Raw genomic sequence first — 9,500 nt, 5'->3', positions numbered from 1 at the left:
TAGGAGGCTATATGCTGCAATGTGGAATCGTCCACCTCCATACGAGATTCCTAATTGCAATTGTGGGATTCCAGTACAAATGAAGACTTCTTACTCCCCGGGGCATCCGTGTCGTCGATTTGGAATATGTGCTACAAACACTTGTAATTGTTGGACTTGGTTAGATCATGGCTAAGTACCAAGTTACGCTCATGACTCAATGAATATATTTATTTGCAAGTATGAAGAGCTTTCAATTGAAAATGAGAAATTGAGATCAAGAATACATGGGGAAGAAAATGGAATGCAAGTATGAAGAGCTTTCAATTGAAAATGAGAAATTGAGATCAAGAATACATGGGGAAGAAAATGGAATTTGGAAGAAACATATCCAGGAAAAAAATGAGAAATTGAGATCAAGAATACATGGGGAAGAAAATGGAATTTGGAAGAAACATATCCAGGAAAAAGCTTTCTACTTGAAATTTTTGTTGGTTTCATGATGTCTATCTTTCATGTAATAATATCTAAGTAAGGGTATGTTTTAGTTTGGACCTTGTAATATTTTGCTAACTCAACTATGTTCTATGAAAATCAGTGTTCTACAGAATTTTTGTTTTGATTTTTTAGTTAGTTGTCTCTAAATCTTTTCCAAGCTACACCAGATTGTGAAAAACACATTGCATATCCATTTCTTTTGGTGCTGAGATTGTGACAAAAACACAGTAAGAACCTTTAGATATATGTTTAGCACACACCCAACTTGTTACATTCAAAAGAAACAGAACATATGTTTGATCCAATACATCAAAGTTTTGTTGGAAGTTTCAAACAAAACTCAAACATAACATATGTTTGATCCAATACGTCAAAGTTTTGTTGGAAGTTTCAAACAGAACTCAAACAAAACATATGTTTGATCCAATACATCAAAGTTTTGCTGAAAGTTTTAAACAGAACTCAAACAGTATCTGAAATAACATATGTTTGATCCAATACATCAATTTCATGTTGAGAAAAATAGAACTCAAACAGTATATGAAATAACATAGTTTTACTAGAAGTTTCAAACAATAACAATTCATGAACATCATCAAAAAGCCACTCAACAGCTACCAGTAGTTAACAGCTTCTTCTATTTTGCTCACTTCTTCACAATCATCAAAAAGCCATTCAACGTAGTCTTCAAGTACTAATCAGCCCTTCGATAAAAGAGGCTTCTCAGAAACCATGGATTTTGATGTGCTCCTTCTTCACAATGCCCGCATGCACAACAAATGGAACCAATGTTTCAACGCCTGCACAACAAATGAAACCAAAGTTTTAGCGCTCAACGAGGAAAACTAGGTGGTTTTTTCTCAACAGGGCCCTCCAGCTTCAAACATAACTCAAACAGTATCTAAAATAACATATGTTTGATCCAATACATCAATTTCATGTTGAGAAAAACAGAACTCAAACAGTATATGAAATAATATAGTTTTACTGGAAGTTTCAAACAAAAACAATTCATGAACATCATCAAAAAGCCACTCAACAGCTACCAGTAGTCAATAGCTTCTTCTATTTTGCTCACTTCTTCACAATCATCAAAAAGCCACTTAACGCAGTCTTCAAGTACTAATCAGTCCTTCAATAAAAGAGGCTTCTCAGAAACCATGGATTTTAATGTGCTCCTTCTTCACAATGCCCGCCTGCACAACAAATGGAACCAATGTTTCAACGCCTGCATAACAAATGGAACCAAAGTTTCAGCGCTCAACGAGGAAAACTAGGTGGTTTTTTCTCAATAGGGCCCTAGATGCAAAAAACAAATTTTAATACAAGATGTACGAGAGCATAATTGATGAATATTTACCCCAATAAGCAAATCATACCCATAGGTTTAATGCATCACATCCTGTTTCTCTGATCACCATAGGTTTCATGCACTTCATACATAGGTGGCAACCCCATCGCCTTTAGATCTCCAGGCATTGGAAATTAAGGCTATAACACATCATATAGATATAAGGGTGTAGCTATAGTGATAAAAAAAGGTTTGCATCAATGTAAGCTATGGTGATTAAATCCTATCCGTAACATAAAAAATAAAGATGTTGATGTAATACATTAGAGTATATCTTACCAATTACATACATTCATTTGTTAATTGTTGTACCGGCTAATACACCCCCCATGGATGAACAATATTTGGTTGTGGCATATAAGCATTTGAAAACATGCTATCTTGTGTGTAGGAAAAAATACCCTCTTGAGACTGTGATGGATTGCTGACTGACACATTAGCATTATGATCAATTTTCTTCTTTCTTCGCCTATTTGTTGGCTTAATTCTATTTTGCCTAGGCCGACCTTTCTGAGTCTGAGAGAGAGGATCTAATATGTTTTCATTTTCCTCCTTTTCATATTCCTTTTCTTCTTCCACAAAATCATGATTCTTCGATACTTCTTTTCCTTTCTGGCTTGATTTAGCAAGTTGTAGTTCTATAAATTTGGTGTCTATCCATTTTTTAACAACCTCACATTCATGGTTGTTTTGGGCAGCAAGATCAACAACATCATTAGATGCAAGACATAACTCGCGATAGCACAATTGTTCAAGTGTGACAACCCAAGTATTAAATTTGACTTTCATCTTCGAGTGGGCTCGCCTCCCATCCTTTCTCCACCTTCTTAGAATGTACTTGGCCGGAAGAAAGCTAACTTCGTGACGGATAAGAATGGTAAGGGCATGCCTACATACTATACATTTAAACACAAACAACTGACAACTACATTGAACTTCACAATCCTTTTCATGAAAGGATACTGTGAAGAATTTTGGTATCCTGTTGCCGCCCTCCAACCAAAAATCCTCCTGAATGGTATACACAATCACCCTTGCTCCTTCTTGATAGTTTACAATTTCATAATATATCTTTCCAGTAAATTCAGCTTGAAACTCTTTAAACTTTGCTAAAGTGTAGACTCCCTGAATTTGACTCTCCATTTCATAAGTTGTTGCAGTAGCTATTACTTTTGAAAATGACTCTGCATCGGCCCACATCTCCTTTTCCACCTTGTTTCTTAATGCATTTTCATACTGCTCAATAAACTATTTCAAACTTGTTTTTGAATTGACATGTCCATCAAAAAAAGCATTCATGCTTTCACTTCGCTGAGTAGTTGACATTCTTGCCTAAAAACAATTTTTGACAAAACATGAAACCCATCAGTTTCTCTCCTCGTACAATTCACCTAACCAATCACAATCCTCCAATCCATACATGTCAACCATTTCATTCCACTGTTTTTCAAACTCTTGTGGACTTTGTGTGTCATACACCACTCTTTTCATGGTAGAACCGATGGCCTTATATTCAGTGTACCTTCCTAACTTTTCTGACAGCTTCTTCATTATATGCCACAAACACCATCTGTGTCTAGTGTTTGGAAAAACAATCTCAATTGTATTTTTCATGGCTCTTGCTTTGTCAGTTATTATCCCTTGCGGAGCACATCCTTCCATGCATTCAACCAACTTCGTAAATACCATATGAAAGTCTGTGTGTCTTCTTTTGAAATCAACCCACATCTAAGTAAAATTGATTGCCCATGATGGTTAACGCCAACAAATGGTGCAAATAGCATATTATACTTATTTGTTAAGTATGTGGTATTAAAAGTGACGACCTCACCAAACTCTTTGTAAGCTTCTCTGCTCCTACCATCTGCCCAAAATATATTTTTCAAATGATCCTCATCATCCAATTCAATATCAAAATAAAAACCTGAATTTTCTGCAACCATCCTTGAAAAATATTTCATAACCGCTGAAGCATCACCTTCGCCGAGACGTAAACGCCTTGATTCATCCACCAAGTTCCTGCAAGCCTTTTCATCACACAACAGATTCTCATATCCACCAGCCTCATGTACCAGTGAGTCAAAACTTTTGTTCATTTTGATTCCGGCTTGATCATTCAGATTAATTTGATGTCTAACATGTGCACTAATTCTTCGATTGCAATGAAAGAAATGACCTTTACTAGGGCTAAGGCCATGGTTATGCTCCAGAACAACAATTATTTCCCATATTTCGTCCAGATTTAACTTAGCTGCTATCTTTGCATTACACCCAATTCTGTAGCTTGCTTGTGGTTTTAAGGAATTTTGACAAGTACTATTATGTTTGCCAGCTCGACCACACGCTAAAGTTATACTTCTAACAATGCAGATTTCATTCTTCCTTCTTGATAGTTTCTTAATTGGAAATCCACTGCTCTTTGCATAGTCTTTGTAGAACTCAAACAATTCATCAATCTCATTAAACTTCATCCTAATTTTAGGCTTATTTTGCTCAATCTGCTGATCATTATGCTGAGGCAACTCATATCTCTCATCAACCGAGCAATTATTCATGTCATCATCATCTAAATCATTAAACTCCTTAATATCTGTCATGGCTATTCAAATTGATCCATCAATAAACTTTACAGAAAAATAGTTGACAGAAAAACTGAACAAAGAAACTGAGCAAACAATTGACTGAAACTGACAAGCTGCATCTTGAAAAACACAGATTTTATTCCTTGACATACTAAAACATAATTAGTGGGGGGAGAGAAAACTACAGAGTGAAGGGAACAACTCAAATAAAAATTCACTAAAATAGTCAAGTCCAAACCTTTGAGATGTAATTTTCAACAGCCAATAGCCAACGAACGATAAACCTACGCTTCAAACAAAAAAAATGTTTTTTCAGGGAAAAACCAACTGTTACAGACAGATCAAAGCCTACAAACTATAATCCTTGTATGCTCCATAGCTTAGTCATGTACTAAATAGTTTGTAATAAGATTGAAATTAAACAAGATGCAAACTGAAATCATATCAAATCAGATGGAAAGAAGTGAAATTTGCACGAAATCGAGGGTTTTTGATGGATTAAAAAAGCGAAAAGGTACCTGTTTTGAAGTGGGGGGATGAGAGAGAGCGCTTCGATTTTAGGGCTTCTGAACAGAGTTGAAGAGATGGGCTGACTCCGGCGACGGGCGGATACTACGGCGGAAGATGGGCACTTGAGATCGGCGGGCCTAAGAGGAGGCCGATTTGGTCTCGGATGAAGTTGGTTTTGTGAGAGAGGTCGAGCCCTAGCTTGACCTCATCCTGCTAAAGATGGCGGAGGGCTTAATGGCAGTGGAGGAGGAGCAGATCTGCTTGATGGTGACAAAATCTCGTTCTTTTGGGGAGAGTCACGAGGGCGACAGTAGTGTTATGGGGGAGTTGGGGCTGGGGGAGGGGAAGAGGATGGAGATGGTTTATTTTGTGGAGATCAGATGGTTGAAGTGAGGAGAGAGAAATGGTGTTGGGGAAGGAAAGAGAGGGTCACGGGGTTTTTGGGAGTGCTGACGTGGCTCGATCCACGTGGGCTGCGAGATGCTCTTGGGTGATAAGCTGCGAGCCAAATAGTATTGTTGTATTGAAGACCATCGAAGTCTTAGTGTAGGTTCTGACTCTAATCTAGATTTGGAGTGGAAACAACTCTGGCAATTAGCTGCATTTGAGTTGTTTATTTAACATAAGTAAGATAGAACATTTGACGTAAAAGTACTCAAAAGTCCAACACATTCCAATAGATTATAGGAATATGTGTACAAAGTTAATAGAGTTAAATGTGAACGCAAAACTCAAACTTGAGTACATCCCTAATCTATACGCTATTTCCAAGGAATCCTCCCTACTGTCGTTGCTCTGAAAATGTGAAATGATCTAAATTTCTTTGGAGAAAAATCCCAATTTAGTTAAGAAAATCTCTCAATTAGCAAACAAAAAAATAAAAAAAAAGGACCTACAGCACGACCCTAAACTTGAAAGAGGGTTTTAATCTTGATTAAGTGGCTTGTAAAGCCCCTGGCAACCCAAAATCCGACCCGGGTCGCAAGTCGGGTCGGATTCCGTGTGGTATATCAAATTGGGAATTTATCCAAAATTGTGAAGTTCCTTCCGATGGTTTGTGCAAATATCCCAAATTTCTGGGTTTCTTCCCCTAACATTTACCCAAAATTAACACCTCACCACTCTCACCTCTTCTCTCCCTCCACCATCCCCCTCTGAGAAATCTTTTCAGATTAGAATCTCACGCACACAGTCTCTCTAGCTCTCTACATTCTCTCTCTCTAGAACCAGCAATGGCCTCAGCTACTTGTTCTTCTTGCTGGTCTAAGGGTCACTTCAGTCTCTCCACTGAAAACAAGATGTTGGGTATGGTTCATTTCTTGTTCTTTTCTTAATTTCATTTTTTTTAAATGCAATTTTTTAATATTCAAGGTGTTGGGTTTTAGGATTCTGGGTTTAAAGTCAAGGTTGGGATAAGTTTTGCACTCTTTTTTGGGTTTTGCAATTTCTAATTAATTAGTCAGGGGAAAAACATTGGGAAGAATGATAGGCCATTTTCGATCTAACGTTTGTGCATTTCACGTAATCAGGAATTGGAGTTGTATGATTCAAGTGTGCCACCATATTTTTTTTTCTTGATTGAATTTGAAAGAGAAAAACCAACTTTGAATGTTATCTCATCGCCTTGGTTAAATTTAAGATTAGGCTTTATATCAGATAACCTCCCTTAACTTTGATCGGTTATCAGATAGCCTCCCACAACTTTCAAAATATTACAAAACAAGCCCTAAAGTTTAGGGGCTATGAAATTATCCAAAACCCCCCTTTAACTTTAATATTTTATCGGAAACCCTCCCTAAAAGTGTAAATCTCAATTTTCACTAGAAAACAACATCCCCATGCATCCATCCATGTGAAATTTTAAGGTTAACTCTGTTAGGGGTTTTTTTGGGGTAAAATCCTAAATTAAAAGGAGATTTTCTGGTAACCCCTACACTTAAGGTTTTTGGGGGTTTGGGGGAGGGTGTTGCTTCTAATATTTTGAAAGTTATGAGGGGTTTCCTGGTAATCATCCTAAGTTACCGGGGAGGGGGAAGGGGGTTGCTTCTAATATTTTGGAAGTTAATGGGAGTTATCGTTTAATCGTCTTAAGTTAAGGGGGTTCATGATATTTAGCCATATAATAACTTAGGTTGCTTGCAGAAACAAAAGGAAAGTAGTATATCCTTGAATGAAACATAAACGATAGAAAACAATTTGTGTTTGATTGCATTCCCACTCCTACCAGTAAATATTAGATAAATAATAGATCTCTGATTCTCTGTTTATTTTGCGCTTTTGTTTCTGCATAGAAATTAGGTAACTAAATCTAAAAGACGTTTAAATACTTCAAATTTTGGCTATATCATGCTTCAATTGCTTAGTTTTTACCCAACACAAATTAAGTATCCATCTGTTAATTTTGCTAGATATTATTCATAACCTGCAAAACTTAAGCTTCTGGTTAAAAAAGTTCTGGAGATAGTATCAGAACATAAGTTTTTAATGAGGTTTTTGGTTCAAATCCCATCATCAAAAATTTGAATACAATAATTCTTCTCTGTTATTGTGCCTTTCCAAGAAAGTCTATATTTTCATTGAAGGCCTTTCCATGTGGGTTGAAGGCCAAATATAGATGTTAATGTTAGTTATCAAATAGGGGGTTTGTCTGTAAATTATAGTGGTGTTAGGGTTCTCAAACTCCTTTAGATGGTTGGTTCTGGAGGCTGACGTTTTCTCCTGCACATGAAAACCTCGTGCGAGGCCGGAGTTGGGGTCTTCAGTTGTTCCTCCGACGATCAAGTCAGCGTTTGAACTTGAGTGGGAAAATAAGAAATAAGTGATAATAAAAAGTTCAGAGTTGCATGTGAGCAAAAGAAGTTACCTTAGGTTGCACAACTTCCTTTCACAAATAGATCAGAAGGATATATAGGTAACTTTCGCCAACTAGTCCAGACAGGCAACTGATTCTGCAGGTATGTTATAGGTGTCGACCGTTGAAATAGTGAGTCATCCAAATATTTAACGTGAGGGCGACAACAAGCGCTCAGTGCTGACTATGTCCGATGAGTCATAAAGACTATGGGGGGCTAAAGCAATGATGACTCTGACAGCGTATTTAAGAAGATGATAGTTGGTTGTCGGAGGGAGGTTCGAGGACACACCGTCTCTCTAGTTGTCTAGTTGAAGGCCTATAAACACCGCATTTTTAATCGGCTACGCAAGTTGTCGGCTAGAATGGTAGGCTGAGTGCGGGTGCCTGTAGCATCGATCTGGTGGGTAGGCCGACAAACACCGTCTTTTAAGTCAGCTAAACAAGTTGTCGGTCTATGGGGTCGGCCGCAGGAGTAGCTCGACTCGTTCGTCACGAAATACGTATCATTAGGAGTGAAGCGGGACACGTGTCGGTCTCTAAATAAAGATTAACACTTAGTTATTTATAGGCTATAACAATAGGGAAACATGTTAAGTTTCTTTCATATACGATGTTATTTACCACCTCAAAAGTTAATGTGTTGGTTACGTGACCATTAGGAACCGAGAGCTGTTGATCGAGTTGAATATTCTTAGAAGGCATACTGTTCAGAGAATATTCAAGTGAGGTTTAATCTTATGAAAAAGACATAATAAAAGAGATTTATAAGGAATGGTTTTTTAGATTTGGTCCCTCAAATCTGTCATATTTTAAATTGGTCCTCAAAACCATTGAAATTGCTATATACTCCCCCATTTCATATAAGTTCCACTTTCAGTTAAATAATCAAACCTTATGACAGTTAGGATTATTCAAACCCGTCCAGATTCTCTAAGTGGAGATCCCACTTTGAGTTTCCTTTGCACCTGGAGATAGAATATAAAATTCTTCCTCTCCATCATCGGGTTCATCTCTACCAACAAACAAGAGACCAGGAGATAGGATATAAAATTCTTCCTCTCCGATTCTGGGTTTATCTCTACCAACAAACAAGAGACCAGGAGATAGAATATAAAATTCTTCCTCTCCGATTATGGGTTCATCTCTACCAACAAAAAAGAGACCATATTACTCCAATAGGTACACGAGTCTAAACTGTTTCCCTACCATCAACAGGAAGTTTCTGGAGAATATCACTCAAAATATTCTTAAGAATAACCTGGCTACCTCCCAACGGGTATATGAGGTTAAACTATTTCCCGAACACTCCAATAAAGTATATGAGTATAAACTATCTCTACAATAGCAGTTCTAATTCAAGACTTCGACGACGGTCACGCGATAAACGCAGCACCGGAGGAATTTTAGCTATTCTACAAAGCACTGAATAGGCTAAAAGATGACGAAGTCAAGAGTTGAAGCCATTCATGAGTCCTTCCGTATGATCTACTCAATCAAGCCTTAAAGGGATTGCAAATAAGGCCTGTCTTATCCAAAGTGCCCCAGACTCCTCTATAAAATAACACATCTGGAACACTTTGGAGGGGGTATCTGTAGGCGTCAAAAAACGCTGAAAGATATCCAAATACAGCTGGAGAGAAGATCATCCAAAAAATCAACAAAATGACAAAAGTATGGACTGTCTCGCCGTGCGAGACAGCCTTTGCTGTCTCGCCGTGCGAGACAG

General features: G+C 37.6%; 1 protein-coding gene across 1 annotated transcript; it reads right to left on the bottom strand.

Moving 5' to 3' along the window:
• On the bottom strand, nucleotides 3,463-4,425 carry LOC109835492 (protein FAR1-RELATED SEQUENCE 4-like). The gene has a single exon (XM_020403466.1). The coding sequence runs from the start codon at nucleotides 4,423-4,425 to the stop codon at nucleotides 3,463-3,465; it is 963 nt and encodes a 320-aa protein (XP_020259055.1).

This window comes from Asparagus officinalis, chromosome 3, assembly GCF_001876935.1.
Source record: "Asparagus officinalis chromosome 3, Aspof.V1, whole genome shotgun sequence".
Classification (NCBI taxonomy): domain Eukaryota; kingdom Viridiplantae; phylum Streptophyta; class Magnoliopsida; order Asparagales; family Asparagaceae; genus Asparagus; species Asparagus officinalis.
The sequence above is the reverse complement of the archived record's forward strand: the minus strand, read 5'-3'. Positions and strand labels throughout refer to the sequence as shown.

Excerpts from the sequence above, each read along its gene's own strand:
- LOC109835492 (XM_020403466.1), bottom strand. The coding sequence starts at position 4,425 with ATGACAGATATTAAGGAGTTTAATGATTTAGATGATGATGACATGAAT.